Source organism: Corapipo altera, unplaced genomic scaffold (genome assembly GCF_003945725.1).
Source record: "Corapipo altera isolate COAL_440 unplaced genomic scaffold, ASM394572v1 54, whole genome shotgun sequence".
NCBI classification, from domain to species: domain Eukaryota; kingdom Metazoa; phylum Chordata; class Aves; order Passeriformes; family Pipridae; genus Corapipo; species Corapipo altera.
The window spans coordinates 9,760,960-9,778,880 of record NW_020884902.1 but is presented as its reverse complement, the minus strand read 5'-3'; the positions used below and the strand labels follow the sequence as shown (position 1 = coordinate 9,778,880).

The 17,921-nt window shown below is 48.3% G+C and overlaps 1 protein-coding gene across 1 annotated transcript in view; it reads left to right on the top strand.

The window, feature by feature from the left end:
* MAP3K13 (mitogen-activated protein kinase kinase kinase 13) overlaps positions 1-17,921 on the top strand; it is a 71,925-nt gene that overhangs the window by 49,877 nt on the left and 4,127 nt on the right. Inside the window, 12 exon segments of the mRNA XM_027650484.1 lie at positions 3,084-3,267; positions 3,396-3,587; positions 4,510-4,668; positions 7,501-7,659; positions 9,226-9,334; positions 10,269-10,378; positions 11,560-11,676; positions 12,184-12,321; positions 13,356-13,605; positions 13,607-14,074; positions 15,417-15,487; positions 17,326-17,623. Of these exon segments, the coding sequence (XP_027506285.1) occupies positions 3,084-3,267; positions 3,396-3,587; positions 4,510-4,668; positions 7,501-7,659; positions 9,226-9,334; positions 10,269-10,378; positions 11,560-11,676; positions 12,184-12,321; positions 13,356-13,605; positions 13,607-14,074; positions 15,417-15,487; positions 17,326-17,623 (2,255 nt within the window).

Genomic DNA, 17,921 nt, shown 5'->3' with positions numbered 1-17,921 from the left:
TGAGGGTGGTGAGGCCCTGGCACAGGTTACCCAGAGAAGCTGTGGCTGCCCCTGGATCCCTGGAATTGTCCAAGGCCAGGTTGGATGGGGCTTGGAGCAACCTGGTCTGTGGTGTCCTGCCTGTGGCAGGGGGTGGAACTGGGTGAGCTTTAAGATCCTTCCAACCCAAACCATTCTGTGTTGCCTGGAGGTGCTTCTTGGTACTTTTTGGTGCTCTCCATAATCCCTGCCTGCCTGCTTTGGATCTCCTGCAGGCCCAGGCTCTAGGACGTGGTGGTGGTGTTGTGATGTGCCTACAACTAGTGAAATACAAATAGGTTCCATGCCCTTGGCAGATGTCTGATCCTTGAGCCCACATTGCCTGTAAAGGTCTGGCTCATGACTGGGTAAATGAGGGGAAAGATAAGAACAACTTTTACATGATTCCACATTATTTTCTTGTTGAAAACACTCCTTGAATGTCCTTCCCAATATCCAAGGTGGTCATCAAGAGGAGTGTGTTTCCATGCTTCCCTTAAGGACCCACTCTGGGAGCTGCTGCAGGCTGGTGGGCTGAGCAGTGCCAGCACTGCTTGGTGAGGGGCCTTTCCTGCGGGGAGGGTTTGCTTTTGTGTTGTTCCATGCCAGCTGATTATCTGAGGTTTAAGTATTTGACCCATAAAGACCCATAAACCCCCTCCTGACTGTTTTTCCAGTTGCTTACCCTGATTTCTAAAGGTTGTTGGTGAGTGCTTTCAGGGAGATACAGTCAGTTCTTTCATTTGCATCTACCAGTTACTTAATTGGAATTGTTGGGACTGCAGCACTTTAAAGTAAGACTTGTTTGTGTTTCCTACAGACTCATTAGACTTGCAAGCCATTTTCTTTGGATTAAGAGTCTGTCTCCAGGAGTTGCTTTCACCTCTCCCTTCACAAGTTACGTGTTTACTGTCGCCATGAGGGGTTTTGTGTGTACCTGGAGAGCAGGGTGCCCATCCAAGGGTGGTTGTGGTGGTGGGGTTTCTGTAAACCAGAGATGCTTCTTGTCACAGTGCCAGGGCTGGCCAGCAGCCAGCGCTGGAAAAAACTTCCTCCAAACAGATTGGCTCAGTGGCTCGGGCTGCTCCTGCATTTCTTTCCCCATGGGAAACAGATTCCCATCATTCTACTCCAATGGTTCTTAATCACCTCAGAAACGCAAGTTCTTGCGTAATTCCTGCTGCTATTACACTCTAATTTATTTAGAGCTGGTTTCTTTAGGCCCAGAAGAGTCTGACTGTTGCACTGTATGTTACATGTGGTTTGGCTCTTTGTTCCTCTTGACATTCCCAAAGCTGTGGCTGCTCCATCCCTGGAAGTGTCCAAGGCCACGTTAGGGCTTGGAGTAACCTGGGCTAGTGGAAGGTGTCCCTGCCCATGGCAGGGGGTGGAACTGGATGAGCTTTAAGGTCCCTTCCAACCCAAAGCACCCCAGGATTCTGTGAAAGAAACAGCTATTTCAGTACAACGGAATTGTTTCAATGTTGCCCCTATAAAAACACTGTTCACCCCCACACACAAAGATCACCTGTCTTTGCCACCTCCTTTCAGGAGCAGTGAATTTGCGAATTAAATAGAAATACAGATCTTCTCAATTTATTTATGACTGCTCTCATTTTATTTGTTTTCTTTATTTAAAGTCTTTTTAGTATCTAGATGTCTGGCGACTTAAATACCAATTACAGTTCTGGGCTGTTAGCAGATCCATCAGTGTGGAAAACAGCCTTGTGTCTGGGGGGGGGAACGTGTGCCCAGGGTTGAACTTTGCCCTGCCAAGGCGGGGGGGATTTCTGCTGTAGATGAACACTGTTGTTGTTTCTGGTTCAGTGAGCAGAAGGAGTGCTGGGGTCTGGCTCCAGAGGGGAGCTGGCTCTCCATGGCTGTGCCTGGGGAGCAGCCATTCAGCAGGAGACAGCCAGCCAGTGTCTGACTGACACAGGGATGAAGGAGGGAAAGGTTCCCATCGGGATCAGCCCACAGACAGTTTGGGGATATGTCTCCCTTCAGTGACAGGATCAAAAATGTGCACTTTGGCATAATCCCAGCTGCAGCCCTGGGAACATCCCGGTGGCTCAGGAAAGGGATGAGACAAAAAGACACACCTTTGCAGTCTCCAACAGGGCTCTGTGCAGGTGTGACTTCCTTTTATTTCAGAAATCAGTGGGTTACTGGTTGTTTTTTCTGCTAAATAATTTGCTCTCTAAACTTACACATTTGTTGAGTCACGATAAATAAATAATTGTCTGCCTTTTGTCTTGCTGTTTGTGAGATTTAAGGTAATTTCAGGGTGACTCACAGAGAGCAAGGGTTTCTGTTCTGATGGGTACAGCCCTCCTGAAGCAGTTTATACTGTGCCACTGGACCACTCCAGGACTGTCTCTACAAATGTGTGTGGGTCCCAAAGAGCAGGGGTTGCTTAAGCTTATTTTGCCTGTTAGACATTGATACACACAACATTGGTGTGGTAAAGACCTGTTTCTGCCACTGCTGGTGGTGGTTGATGTGGTTTGTGTATTTGGGTGACTTGGTGGTTGCTGATCTGTGTTTTACAACCTGCCACTTCTGCATTTCCCTTTTATTTCCTATTTGTGCCCAATTTGGGTGGAGGGAAACCCTCAATATTTTTTTATGTCAGTTGTGAATATTAAATGTTTTTTCTCATCTATGCTTTTCTATGGAGTCATGTACTTTGTAAGAGATAGTCTTCCTTCAGTGTTGGGGTAGAGGATCTCCTCCCAAAATTGCCAGTCCAGGGTCCCTGGCATGTTCAGTTCCTGCCTGCCAAGTCACAGTGGCCCACCAAAGTGGTTAACAGAGTGGTGAGCTCTGAAAAAGCAGCAGGAAGGGTGGGAATGAGCAGGCTGGAGGTAACTGGGGTGGATCAAAGGGATGCTGGGGCTGAGCACGTGCTGTGTGTGCCTCCATTGCTTTCTGCCACCTACTACCTCTAGAAAAGTCCACCCTGGGGTGTAGGAGAGGGCAGGTGCTGCCCTGGTGTGATCTTACAGCAGAATATTTTCATGGTCTTTGTCTTGGCCGTTATCCCGTTTTTCTGCCTGTGCCAGATACCTGGGAGGTGCCGTTTGAGGAGATCTCGGAGCTGCAGTGGCTGGGCAGCGGAGCACAGGGAGCAGTGTTCCTGGGCAAATTCCGGGCGGAGGAGGTGGCCATCAAGAAAGTGAGGGATCAGAACGAAACGGATATCAAGCACCTGAGGAAGCTCAAACACCCCAACATCATCGCGTTCAAGTAGGTCGTGGGACTTGTTCCAAGTGTTCCTTTGTCCAGGCAAGAGCCTTCTGCTCAGGTTCTCTGGGCAAGCCAACCTTGCTGTCCAGTTGTGTGTCTGCAGCTCCTCACCGAGTTCTCTTTGGCAGGGGGGTCTGCACTCAAGCCCCGTGCTACTGCATCATCATGGAATACTGTGCCCACGGGCAGCTCTACGAGGTCCTGCGGGCGGGCAGGAAGGTCACCCCTCGGCTGCTGGTGGACTGGTCCACGGGCATTGCCAGTGGCATGAACTACCTGCACCTTCACAAAATCATCCATCGAGACCTCAAGTCACCAAAGTGAGTCTCAGCTGCTTAAACATCCCCGTTTGGGTTCCTCAGGTCACTGGTTTCAGCTGCTTAAATATCCCCCTGTTTGGGTTCCTCAGGTCACCGGTTTCAGCTGCTTAAATATCCCCCAGTTTGGGTTCCTCAGGTCACCAAAGGGAGTCTCAGCTGCTTAAACATCCCCCAGTTTTGGTGCTGTTTTTTTCTTGAGGGATAGTTTGAAGTTTGGTCAAAAGGCTCTACTATTCTTTTTCTACATTGTCTCAAAACTAATGAGAGTGAAAATGCTGAAACTCATTGGCACTCCCTTCCTGTGCTGTGGTTTAACCATTCTGGAAATGCTACCAGTACCTTGATACATGATAAATAGCAGTCAGGAAATACTTAGTGATTTCATAGCATCCAGTCCTTTTTGAAAGGGGGATATTCTGTTGCTTTCTGCTTTTTATTTTTCCTTCTTAATCTCTTGTTATTTTCCTGATTTTTCTGGAACATGTCTCATTTCTCTGTTGCTTTCTGACTAAAACATTCTGGCTGTTTATATTCTTACTCCCTAGATGTTCATCGCTTTTTTATCCTGTGACAGTGCATTAAGATAATGCTTTTAGATGGTTTACAGCACAGCTTAAGGTACAGAGGTACCTCTGAATCCTCAGTTACTTGTTAATTTGCCGTTTTATCAGGATTGATTTTTGATTTGTAGCATGCAGAAGTGCATTTGAGGAACAAGACACAACCCCAAAGCGAGTGAGAGCTTTTCATCAGTGAAAATACATAATCTTTTCTCTTGTACTGCAGTTGTGAGCAGCATGGCCTCATCAACTGGTCGTGTTGATTAAGAAGGGATTTATTCCCAGGGGCTGTTGCACTACATGAAAAGTCATAAAATGCTGATTTCTTTGTTGGTTTGTTTGTTTGGTTTTTTCCCCTCTAGTGTTTTAGTTACACACACAGATGCAGTAAAAATTTCAGATTTCGGTACATCTAAAGAGCTCAGTGATAAAAGCACCAAGATGTCCTTTGCGGGAACAGTGGCTTGGATGGCCCCGGAGGTGATACGGAACGAGCCCGTCTCCGAGAAGGTGGATATCTGGTGAGTAGAGTTCAGGGTTAAGTATCTTCACCTTCTGATTAGCCACTTGGTTTTCCAGCACTTCCCACCTTCTTTCCTCATCCTGTGCCTGGGGATGGTTTGCTCTGGGGTGGACTGTCCCTTTCTCCCTCTGCTTGGTGCCCTGAGCTGTGTTCCTGTGGGCTGGGATGGAGAGGGGAATGACACACACGTGTGGAGGTTCCTGATGAGGCCCAGTGCAACCTGTGTCCTGCAGGGAGCAGGTGCAGAGGTTCTGCCCTGTGTCGTTATTCAGCCTAGAGCTTTCTTCCAGTGCTCAGGACCCCCTCAGCAACCTCTGCAGCCAGGATGGTTTTCCATTGCTTTCTTCCCTCTCAGGCCATGCTGGAGCTGTAGGGAGGCCTCTGTCCCACCACCTTGTGCTTTCTGCACACCAGGCTTGGATGTTACATGAGCAGCCACAGGATTACAGTCCAATGACTCTAACCCTGGATCCAAAAGGGAGGAAACCAGGAAAGGCTCTAAGAGTTTTGAAACCTGTTTCCATTCCATGTGAAAAATGCTTTGTGTCCAAAGGAACAGAAGGAAAGGTTCAGTTTCTGTGCTATTAAAAATGCTTGAGAGGACTCAGCCTTGGAGCTCCTGTGGGAAGCCTCTCCACAGGTTTCAGAGCCCTCAGGGGAACTGCATCTCTGTTTCTGCCTCATTATTTCTGCATATTAAATGTCAGCAGCCAGGACAAATGCCCTTCTCCCTGCTTTACAGCCAGGAGGAATTTTCCTTCTTGTGGTTTTTCAGCTTCAGATGCTGTCACATCCCTGACCCAGCAGGAAGCTGCAGGACAAAGCTGTGGGTGGCTCTGGGGGTGATGGAGTCAGACAGCAGCCTGCCTGCTGCTCCAGTCTGAGCTCAGAGCTGGGCTTGACCTGATGGGCAGGGTTTCCTGTGGGGAAGGTGGTGTGACCTGTGGTGTGCAGCTGCTCTGGTGCCCATGGTGTCCTGCATGTTCATTTAGTGTGGATGTACAGCCCACAGTTCATCAGAACATGGTGTTCTGCCTGCTCAGGTAGTGTGGATGTACAGCCCACAGCACAGCCAGCCCTGCTGGGAGAAACTCTGGGCTTGTTTTGGAAAGAAAATACGCTCAGCATTTGTCTTCTGAGCTCCTCCCTTTGAACCACAGGATCGTGAAGGGGAATGGTGCTGGATTTCCACCCTCAGCTTTCTGTCCTTTAGAGTGGTTTAGGTTCAGGAATGTTGTGTGGAGCATCCTGTCTGATACAACCAGCTGAGCACTGTGGGCTCTCCTTTACTCCTCTCAATCTTGGAGATGCTGCTCTTTGGTACAATGTCCTCTTGAGTCCACAGCAGTGGTGATTGCTCCGACTCCTCCTTGCCATCCCTGCCTCCCCCAAGACGAGTTAAAAACGATGTTCATGGATGCTGGCAACAAATGAGAACAGTTCCTAAGCTGCTTATATGTCTGCTCTCTCTCATCTTTAACAGCATGCTAAAAAAAATAAATCTATAATCTTATCAGGAGTCTGAAAATCCTTTGTCAGTTCTTAGTCATAACAAAGCTGAAACCGGATGAGCTTTCCTCGTAGTTTGTCCAAATACCTGGATCCCTGCTTTCCTGCAGCACATGGATAAAAATTTCAAGAGAAAAAATGTTCCAACTTTGCTTTTTTTGATTTTTTTTTTTTCCCCACATGATTTGAAAGTGCAACATTTTTCACGTGAAGTTTTTTCCTGGCTGATGGTTGTTCGGACCTGGCAGTTTGTCCCTTAGAAGTTTTTCTGTACTTAATAAAAGCAACTGGATATTGGTACAAGCCAGACACAGAAACACCCTTCTCACTTTTCACCTGGTTGGACCTGCTGTCTTGGCAGGGTCGGTGTCCCACAGGGTGATGGGGTGTAAGTAAGGTGACACGTCTGGGTTGGAAATGGAGATGGTTGTACCTCACCTGTGTCACAGCCCCGTTGTTCATGTGCAGTAACAGTGGTGTTGGTTCTCAGCAGCATTTTGTTTACCTCTCTCTTGACTGGTTTGGTGTTTCATTGGTGTTTTATTGGGTGAAGATTGTAAATAAATCAAATAACACTTGGCTGTTATAAATTAAGGTTTATGTCCTTCCCCATCATTAAGAAAGAGAAGCAAAGTGAGTTTTCTTGCCTGCATCTTTCAGTTCTTGTAGGAGGTTCTTTCCCAGACTGAGTTCTCTTAATTAATTTTTTCTTGCTTTCTTCAACAAAGGAAATATCAGTGAGACCTCATGTACTTTTGGTGCTGACACTTATGCATGTGGCATTTGTTTCCTAATTTCTGTGTTGCAGTAGTTGTAGTGCTGAGTTTCAAACCTATGAAACTCTTACCTGGGCATACAGGTAACAGTAGAGGGAGCTTTTGGCTAGGCAAAAATATGTCAGTTATTAAAAGAAAAACCACTAAACCTTTGTTGTGTTGTCTCTGTGAGACACTCAGTTCTGTCTGTGCAGTAGTCGGTGATCTGTTCTTGCCAACCAGGACAGTCCAAAGTCTATCTGAGAGAAGCAGACTTTCCTTTTCATTTAACAGGACTAAGACTTGATCTGTACAGAAAATGTGCTTTCAGGATTTTTAAGTTCTCACAAATAAATAGGAAAGGGTGGGTGAAAACCAGTGTGGTTTGGTGTTCAGCCTAGTGCTGGGGCAGAGGAGGAAGAGTCACCTGGGGTGTTAAAAACCACTGTTGCATCTCCTTGCAATTTCAGACCAGACATCCCTATTTCCCTGTTTTTGCCTAACAAACTGTTCTTTTCAAGCTGCAGAGCATGAATTCAATTTATCCTGGTTTATTTCTTCTTCAGGTCATTTGGGGTAGTTTTGTGGGAGCTGCTTACAGGAGAGATTCCCTACAAGGACGTGGATTCCTCGGCCATCATCTGGGGAGTGGGCAGTAACAGCTTGCACCTTCCCGTCCCTTCCACCTGCCCAGATGGCTTCAAAATCCTCATGAAGCAAACCTGGTAAGAGCCTGAACCCTGCCCAGCACAGACCTAGGGCTGGCTCCCAGCTCCCTCCAGACTCCCAGTAAAACCAGCGTCAGGGTAGGAGTGTTGAGCCCAGAGCAGGGGGCTCTGAAATGCTCCCACACTTGTCCTGAGAGCAGTAAGTTTTAACATTTTGGATTCTGCTTCCTTGTGGCAGCGGGGTTGGGCCCCAGAAGGACATTTGGAGGTTAGAGGAAGTAGGGAGAGACCTGTCTGGTTTGCTGAGTGGATGGGGCAGGGGAGGGAATGGGCAGACACTGGAGATGGGCTGGTGAGCAGGAAGGAGTTATATAGGAGAGAAGTGGGAGCAGAGCCTTACGGAGCCCCAGCAGGTGACAGTTACCCCTGAGTTACCTGTGCAGTGTGAATCAGGAGCAGGCAGCACAAAGGGCATCTTCAGTGGCCTTCAAGAGAGGTTTGATTTGTTGTAGCAGAGCAGGGGATAAAAGGTGGGAAGAGAAAAGGAACTGGAAGTGAAGTAGGGGTAAAATTCCTTGAGGCTGGCTCCAGAGTGAAGGGAACTGATTTTTCACTCTGAAAACCCCTTGTAAGGGACTGGACAAAGAGAAATTTGAGCTTTCTGTCTGGAACACGGATTTTACGGGCCTAGATATGGAAAATGCTTTCAGTTTCCTCCATATACCAGAACAGAGCTGAAATTCTTTGTCTTGGGTGAATGCATTAAGTGATTTGTCCTTGTAATTGCATCTCGACACGGAGTGTAAAGGCTCTTCCAGCATTTTCCCACTCCATGAGTTTTACCAGCCATCCTCTCTGTGGCACAAGTGGGGAAACGTGCCAGAGCCTGTGTGGATCTTTTCCAGGGACTGTGTGCCCGACCCTGAGCTGCAGGGCGGTCCAGGGGCAGTGGAGGGCAGGAGCAGCTGGTGCAGCTCTGTACTGCAGCGAGGACGTACAAACAGTTGTGTCCCCACCTAGTGGAAGGAGGGGGGTTGTAGGAGAGAGGAGGCTGAAGAAGCTGCTCTTGTTCTGAGCAAGAGGTTGGTTCAGTCCTGAAGCTCGAGTGAGGTATTTTTTCCTCAAAAATAGAAATGGTTTTGTACTTTTCTGAGATCTTACTGGGATTTTCAGTGCATTACAGTACTGTCTGGGCTCAGGCATGTATGGTGTGACAGCTCACATACCTTTGGTGCTTATAAACACCCTGTTTTGTTGAATGTAAATTATCATCTCTACTAGATTGAGTATTCCCAGTGTAAAATTTGGAAATTGATGGAACAACAGACCGAAGTATGTTTCTTCTTGACAAGCAAGTCAAGATACAAACTGAAACTGTTCCTATCTTTCACTTTGTAGTCTTAAATGTTTTTCACCTCTTTTGCTCCTTCAGCAAAAAAACTCCCAGCTCTAGCACAATAAACTCATATTCAGCAAAAGAGAAAACCAGAAAAGCTCCTCTGCTCTAGTCTGTCATCTGCACAAGTTCAGAGAATAGTTCTAGTGGAAACCTTTCAGAAGGGCAGGAGAGGCTGGCAGTGTTCACCTCCCCCATCCCTGGGGGATGTGTCTGTTTTCCCTCAGGCAGAGCAAGCCCCGGAACCGTCCCTCCTTCCGGCAGACCCTGATGCACCTGGACATCGCCTCTGCCGACGTGCTGGCTACTCCTCAGGAAACCTACTTCAAATCCCAGGTAACTGGGGAAGGGCTGGAGCCCATGAGCACTGCAGTTAGCTCCAAGGATTTGATTTTTGGAGGCAAGAGCCTGGATCCATGATTTCGCTTTGATTCTCGGGGAGAAGTAAACTGATGGGTGTTTGAAAATCTTTTACCCAGACTTTCCCAAGCCGGGGCATCTGCTGACTTAGTGAGAGGCTCAGTGGTGCCTCCCTCACTTCTCTCTGAGCCTGCTGACTCCAGCTGCTCTCCTCCAGCTGTTCTCCCAGCACTGCTGTGCAGGAGACCATGAGGCTGCTGGGAGCAGAACCCTTGCATTTAGAGTGAAGGTGGGGGCAGCAAGTGGGACACAGAGTTGGGACAGGGCAGCAAAGGGACTCTGGGACTTTTTAGGGAAGATCTAAAAGTATGATCTTAGAGATCCCTCCCAGTCCTACCCATCAAGAAACTGTCTGTTCGCAAAGAGAGAAGGAGAATGAAACCTTGCCTCTAGTAAAGAAGAACTGTTGGGGTAGATGTGAGAAAATTTATTAAAGCTGCAGGAAACAGAGCTTCAATGGGCAAATAGAGTATCACCCTAGACAGTGATTATCATGAAGAGAGCTTTCCAAATCATAAGCCTTTCTGCTTACTTTAACTGAAAAAAAAGGAGCAAAATGTTGTCTTAGAACCAGAAGTGCTTTAGGAATTTTTCAAAGTATTTTTTAGAAAATGCAGATATGTTTTCGATTCTCTAATCAGAGCTCGAACTTCTAAATATCATTTAAAAATGCTGACACTAAACATGCTGCAGTGTTGTTACCCAAAATAATTCAGCTAACAGAAATACGTTTTCAACCCAAACCTGTAATTTTCTGCTCTACACAAAGAACATTGCCCAAGAGTTCTTCTGTTGTGCACCTAGGGATCCCAATTCTTTGTAAACACCTAAAAGTAAATTGCTTTCCTAGGCTGAATGGAGAGAAGAAGTGAAGAAACATTTTGAGAAAATTAAAAGTGAAGGAACTTGTATCCACCGGTTGGATGAAGAATTGATTCGGCGCCGAAGAGAAGAGCTCAGGTCTGTTGACAGTCCTTTATGTTTCCTGCTCACTTTTCCCACCCAGCATTCCCTTCTCCTGCTAAATGAGCCCAGCTCCCTCAGCTTGTCCTCTTGGGGCCTGTGCTCCAGGCCCTGACTGGAGTTTTCCTGCTTCTCTTGTAATGAGGGTCCCAAAACAGGATGCAGTATTCCTGGTGGCAGAAATTTGGGCAGCCTAAATCCCTTGTGAGCCCAGAAACTGAAGTTCCTGTGTGCATGCCCTGGAGCTTGAGCACTGCTTGGTTGATGGGAAGTTGGAGAGAAACAGTGGGAACTGTCCCTGCCCTTGGGCAGTCTCAACAATTTGCTCCAGGCAGGATGGGCAAAGGCTTGTGTGTTTACCAGGGAATATTTCTGCCTGAGATTTGGTGTTCGTGATCACAGCACTGGAACAGGTACATCCATCTTCCTGGGAAATCCCTCTTGCAGTTTTCTGTGAGCTTTCTCTGCCCTGATGCTTTCCTTGGATTACTTATTGCAGAGGAGTGAACATGCTGCATTTGACCAGCCCACCCAAACCCATTTTGAACATTAGACCAACTTAAAAATGAAAGCAGGATGTTTATTTCAGAAAGGAAAGTGTTACCTCCTGTGACACAAATTTGCAACTATAGTTAGGACAGAGAAACACAAAAGTCCAAGTAGCAGTTCTGTGTCAAACCAAAGGCAGTCTTGGCCAGTTTGATGCAGTGGTGGGTAAGTGTCCCCTGGCCCAGGGGAGCTTTGCCTGGTCACATCTTCTGGCTGTGGTTCCATTTGTCTTCTGCAGCTGTACTGGAACTGTGGGGGCACCCTGCTGTTAGTGGAACACAGACACATGGGTGTTCCCTGTTCCTGCAGAAGCTGGCTTAGCCCCTTTTCTGTGCAAACAGGATGATCAGGGCTCGGCCAAAGGGCTCCAGGGTACATGTGAGGCATTTGCAGCTCCTCTAGGGAGAAGTGTTGCCACTCTTTCAAGGCCATTAAACACTTCCTAAATCATACGGTGATTTATTGCTGTATCAGGCTCTTAGTCATCATTTACTGTTAGTTTTATCTGGGGTTCAGTGCAGTACTTCTGGCAAATTTGACTTTTAGAAGGCCTTTTCCTAAAGCACCTGTACTTTTCCTCTCTTGATCCGTGGACACCAGAGGGGAATAATGACCTTTGTGCTTTCCAGGCATGCATTAGATATCCGTGAGCACTACGAGAGGAAGCTGGAGCGGGCCAACAACCTGTACATGGAGCTCAGTGCTATAATGCTGCAGCTGGAGGTCCGGGAGAAGGAGCTCATCAAGTACGTGTCTCTGGGAATAGTGGCACGGGCGTGGCAGTCTGCACACAGGAGAACAAAATTAATGCTTCATTTTTAAACTGTGTAGTGCTACTTGTAGATTTAGTGTCCCCTAACAAACTCAGAGGGTGAAGGAGGAGCTGGCAAGCAGGGAGAGGCCCCTTGGGAGTGGGTTCCTGCAGACCCCTTAGTGCTTGTGTCTGTCCCAGGGGGTACTGACTGGGAGAAAGGCACCTTTCCCTTTGGTGCTGGCATCCTTTGGGCCCTTTGTAAAATGAACAGCAGTGCTGCTCCTGGACTGTGTGCCAGGGACCTGTTCCAGCTGCCTGATCCCTGCAGAGGGAATTCAGAAATGTCTGTGTCCTTTCCCAGCACAGCACGTTGTGTTGCACCCAGCCATGGCTCACTGTGGAGCCGTGTTCCTGTCCAGCAGGACCTGCACTTGGACAAAGAAAGAATTCATCTGGTTTTGGTTTGGTTTTTTTCTTTTTTCTTTTCCCAATGTTGCAGGAGGGAACAAGCAGTGGAAAAGAAATACCCTGGGACTTACAAGCGCCACCCAGTCAGACCAATAATCCACCCCAATACAGTGGAGAAGCTGATGAAGAGGAAAGGGGTCTCCCATAAACCAGGCAGCCAGACTAAACGGTGAGAAACAACCACCCAGTCCTGTGCCAGAGCCTGTGGCAGATCCTCACTGGGATGAGCAGGCAGCCTCTCCTTCCCTTTGAGTTTGGGGACACGCAGGGTGGGACAAGGGTGTGTTCGCTCTTGGGCCTGCTCTGGTCCTCAGAAACACAACTGTTGAATTATCTGAAGGTAAAAGGGCTGAATCCTGCCATCCCTTGCACCTGGGCAGCTCTCTGGAACCACAGCATCACAGGATGCTTTGGTTGGATGAATGAACTGCTGGTCCATGTGATTTTTGAGCAGATGATGGAGCTTGGACAGGAGGTATCTCACATGCTGCCTCAAATTCCTAACTGTCCAAGCAGAGAGCAGTTAGATCATCCTTGACTGGAATTATAATAAGCAAGGTTGAGGGATTGTGGAAATCAGCCACTCCTCAGGGATTCATTGTTGAGGAATTAATTTGGGATTTGAAATTTGGGAATTCATGCTGTCCTTTCATCTCTTTCTCTTCTGCCTGACTTTCAGAAAGGGAGATTATTTTTTCCAAGGGAATTGTCTGGTTTATTCTTCCTTTTTTGGGATTTCCAAGAGTTAGTCCTGATTAACAGTGAATAATCACTTCTGAATTAATATCCCCACGTGGCTCTGAGATGAGCAGGCTGATCATCATCTGCAGATTGGGGCTGTATTGTGCTGAGCATTGTACATGCATGGAGTAGGAGCCCTGCCCCAAGATCCTGGGAGGGAGCTATTTTTGGAGAGAACATCAAAATAAAAGCGGAAAAGGGAGAGTGTGTGAGAGCTATTGATAAAAGCAGCAAGAAGGGAGTGTAGAGCAGGATGGGCTGAATGGAAAGGACATAGAGTGGAGAGAATCAAAGGGAAGGAAATGCAGGAGTCAAACAGCTGAAGGGGAGGGCGGGGTGGCCTGTAGATTTTGGGAAGCCAGAGTGTGCTTGTGGCTGCAGCTGCCTCTTCATCCCTGCTCCGGGCTGACGTCAGTTCTTCGCTCGAGGTTTGATGTGTAACTTCTGCTCCCTGTCTCCCAGGCCAGACCTGCTCAAGTCAGAGGGCATACCCAGCACAGAGGCAGCGTCCAACGGCTCCCCAGTCTCAGGAAGTCCCAAAATGTCAACGCTGAGCGGCAAAAGCCGGTACCGCAGCAAGCCCCGGCACCGCCGGGGGAACAGCAAAGGCAGCTACCAGGAATTCGCAGGGATCTTGAAAAACCAGCCGGCGCAGGATGATGCACCCCCACCTCCGCCTCACAACCCCCCCCCCGCACCCCGGGCTGCCGCAGCCGGGCCACGGCCACCCCTCCCGGCTGCACGGCCACGGGCAGGACATCGCCAACTGCGCCAACAACCTGCGCTACTTCGGCCCCGCGGCCGCGCTGCGCAGCCCCCTCAGCAACCACGCCCAGCGCCGCATGTCCGGCTCCAGCCCCGACCTCATCTCCACCGCCATGGAGGCCGACTGCCGCCGCGGCCTCGACGGCAAGGGCGGCCAGGCCGAGCGCTGGGAGTGCTGCACCGCAGACCCCTACGAGTCGTGTCTGCAGTGCAGGGACGAGGACAGTGGGCAGGGGCAGATGGCACCGGTGGAGGCGGGGGGCAGCCGCCCCCAGTCCCCCACTTCTGCTTCCCTCTACGAGAGCGCGCAGTTCATGGAGCAGCTGGAGGAGCAGGGCACGGCAGCGTCCGCCCTGGGCACTCCCCAGCACGTGGCGTCCTCGGTGCTGCCTTGCAAAGCGAGATCCCTTCAAAAGGTGAGGACAAAGGCACTGGGGTTTGGAATAAAACAAAGCGTTCTCTTCCTTTCCCTCTCCTCCAAGGGAAGGTGTGCAGCACAGGCTGGTGTCTGGGACAGCAGCAAAGCCACGTTTCACACACACACAGCAGTAGTAGTTGCATGTACAACTTTATCTCAAAGAAATCATGCGTAGATGAAGTTTGCTTTGTGATCTGGACATACTTTTAAAGTCAGTTTTATGGAGCTGTAGGGCATACTGGAGCATACTGCCAATGATGAGAGTTGTCACTTGAGGTTTTGGAAGGGCCTAGTTCTGTTAATTTCAATTCTGCCAGTTTTTGTTTGAGGTGAAACTTGTTCTGCTGAATTTTTGTTGTTGAAACGGCCTCAAAATGTTTCCAAGCCTTTCTCAAATGGAAGGAGTAAATGTGTTCTTTAAATATCACGTGAGAGTTTCTTTGAGAATCTGTGGGGCTGCTGCTCCTTGGAACAGGAATTCAACAATGGTCTTCGAGGCGTGCCTTTTGCTGCACCTGCCAGAAATTGTCCCCCTGCACTGAAAGTCATAGTTCTTGTGTATTTTGTGAAGATTTTGCAAGAGACAAAAAGACCTGATGGCACAGTTGTACAGAAACAGCTCTTTGTTCCTCCTGCTTCCATCCAGGTGGTGGGAAAAGTAGCAACCAGTCTGAGTGGAGTTCAGAGAGCAGGAAAATTAGGTCTGAGTGGAGGAGTGAAGGGAAACAGGATGATCTACCAGATCATGAGTGTGGTTTAGGCACAGAATGAAGGTAGGGGGACCTCATATGACAAGGCAACAGGATGAGATAGAGGCTGAATATGAATGAGGGGCTGACAGGATGGACAGGGTAGGAGGAGGCTCTAAAAGACAAGAGGTGGTGGGTGGGAAAAGGAGGAGAAAAGGCTCTATGCTCAGAACTGGTGAAACCCACCAGCAAAGGCTGTGTCATCCCCCATCCTGCTCTGTGATGGAGAAGAGAGTCGAAGTTGTAAAGCCAAGAGTGCCAGATCAGCTCAATAATTTATGTGGGTTTCCATATGTTACTAATTACTTGATTTGCTCCTGTAGCAATCTGGAACATTATGTACTCCGTGCCTGCAGAAGTACTCCAGTGTATTTCTGAGTCCGGATTCGGGAATGGCAGCATTAGGGCTGCCTGAAATAACCTCCTGGTAGGACGAGGTCTGGCTCAGTGTTCCCTGGTGCACAGGCTGTTTTCTTCTGGTCTAGATTGTTGCAGCCTGTTGGCACAGTGACTTTGTCCTGGAGGACCAAGGGTCAACCATGTTTGAGCCTCCACAAACGTGACACCACTTTTGTCCTTGTTTTCTGCCAGAGTGGTGATGACTCATCAGAAGAGGAAGAGGGTGAAGTAGACAGTGAAGTGGAGTTTCCTCGTAGACAAAGGTAAAAGGTGAATTCACTCTAATCTCTCTTTGGTAGGACAAAACTCAGGAGGAGAACTGTCCTAGCAGCTGCACACCAGCACTGCAACTGGGGAAGGTGCTGGCAAAAGAACAGAGTGGGACCCATCCAGTGTGTCCCATCCACCCTCAGCTGATCCCTCATGTCACTCCCTGCTCCAGCCTGTCCTGAGGTGTTCCCTCTGGCACAGCTTTCCTGCTGCAGGCTGTTTGCAGCACAACTTGGTCAAGCTAGATAATGTTATTCAGCCTATAAAAAGTAGCTGCTGCATCTGTTTCACCAGAATGAGACTTAGTGGATATTGGGGCTTTTTGTGGACTCTTTCCACTGTTGTTTATTAACTGTTGCTGCAGTGGGGGAGACTCCAGCACCTTTGTAGTTGAATTCAGATAAGATTGAAGAGCCAGGTGATAACACAGCAGATCAAATTTGATGGTGTTGCCTGTAAAATAAGACTTAAGGGAGTGTTACTACCTAAGCCTGGGTAACAACAGGCTTTACAGTCCTGTGCTCAGAAGAGACATCATAGAAATGCTACTGTGGTTTTATGAAAGCAGCTGCTTGAAGTGCAGGAGTGATCCAGTGGGCAAATAGATTAAAGGTTTGTTTTGCAGGAGAAAACAAGAAAATAAAAGCTGGTCTGCTGTTGTACACGTCCACAGCACACCTCCTGCTTAAATCCTTCATTCCCCAGCTCAAAGACCGTGGTAAAGTTTGGAAAGGTACTGAAAAGTGTGACAAGAGTGGTTAGGGATGGTTTCCATAGAAGAAGAGATTAAATCCATGAGAAATGTTTGTCTAGCAGGAGGAGAGGCAAAACTGGAGGTGCATGAAATTGTAATTTATGTGGAGAAAATAGACGAGGAATGATTCCTTACATTCATGTTAGGGACAGCCAGTGAAGCAAACAGGGGTTTAAAATGAACAAAAGGAAGTGCTTTTCCCATCCAGAACATTTTCAGATGTGGAGCTCATTGTCAAGGTGTGCTGTGGAAATTAAACCATGAAGAGCCATAAGTGTTGAATTTCTGGAGCACAGATCCATCAGAGGCTGAGCACTGTCATCCAGATTTGAGCTTTGACTTAGGAATTGGATTTGCTGAATGGTACAAACCAGGAGGAGATGCCAGGAGAAAGCAGGCTCTGCCTGCACCCCCTGTTCTCATACCTTTCCCAGGTTATTCCTTCCTACCTGGGGCTGGAGGCAGAACTCTGGGCTGGATGAGTTATCTGACTCACAGAGTTTCTGTGTGAGTGTTGCTTCCTCTGTGATTTACTGGCTTGGGAGATTAGAAGGAGAACAAATTGCCTGTTCCATGTGATGACCAGCTGTGGGTCTCCTGGCATGTTCAGTCAACTGATGGGTTGTACCATTGCTGTTGGATCCTGGCACGAGGCCATTTCCACAGTCAAGTAGCTATGAGCCTATTTTTTGAGTGCACGTACCTAAATCCTGCCTGGCTGTTGGGATCACTGCCAGGCAATGCAGGTGTTCCCAGGTGGGTTATCTTGAACTCCACAGTACAGCATTCCTTTAGGAAAAAGCACTGAGAAAGGCAAATATGCTCCAGGGCAGATTAGCTATTATGGACGTGTACCAGACCAAATAAGAACAGATGAATTTGAAGATGAGGGTTTTGAAGTAAATCATTCAAAAGAGGTAGAATTCTGTAACTCCAGGATATGAAAGGCAGCCCACCAGGAGAGGGGTCTGCCAAGGCCTGGTGTGGCAGAGCAGCTGAACAGAGCACCCAGGAAATTCCCTGAGGGCAGAGGCAGTGTGATCCAAGCTGGACACTGAACCTCTCTCCCCTCTGCAGACCCCATCGCTGCATCAGTAGCTGCCAGTCCTACTCGACCTTCAGCTCCGAGAACTTCTCCGTGTCCGATGGAGAGGAGGGGAACACAAGCGACCACTCCAACAGCCCGGATGAGCTGGGCACCAAGCTGGAAGATGAGCTGGCTGAGAAGCTGGAGGACATGTTGTCCCAGACTCCAGAGATCCCCATTGAAATCTCCACGCAGTCGGATGGGCTTTCAGACAAAGAGTGCGCCGTGCGGAGAGTCAAGACTCAGATGTCTCTGGGCAAGCTTTGTGCAGATGAACACAGCTGTGAGGTGAGTTGTAGGTTTCTTATCCCCTCTTCCTTCTGCTAAGTGGAAAAAAACCTAAAAAAAATGTTATGGAGAGGTACCCAAGGGCCAGAAAGTTGGAACACTGCCTAGGAGATGCTGTGGTAGGTGTACTATGGCAAAGCAACTGCTTCAGTACCCAATCTCCCTCATACTTGGCAGATGAGTAGGTGGGGGAAAGTCACACAAACAAAGCTGAACATAATGTACTGGTCAGGATGACTGTGATTTTGAGAGGCCATGAGATGTGCAGTTGCATTAAGTGGGATAAAAATAGATAATG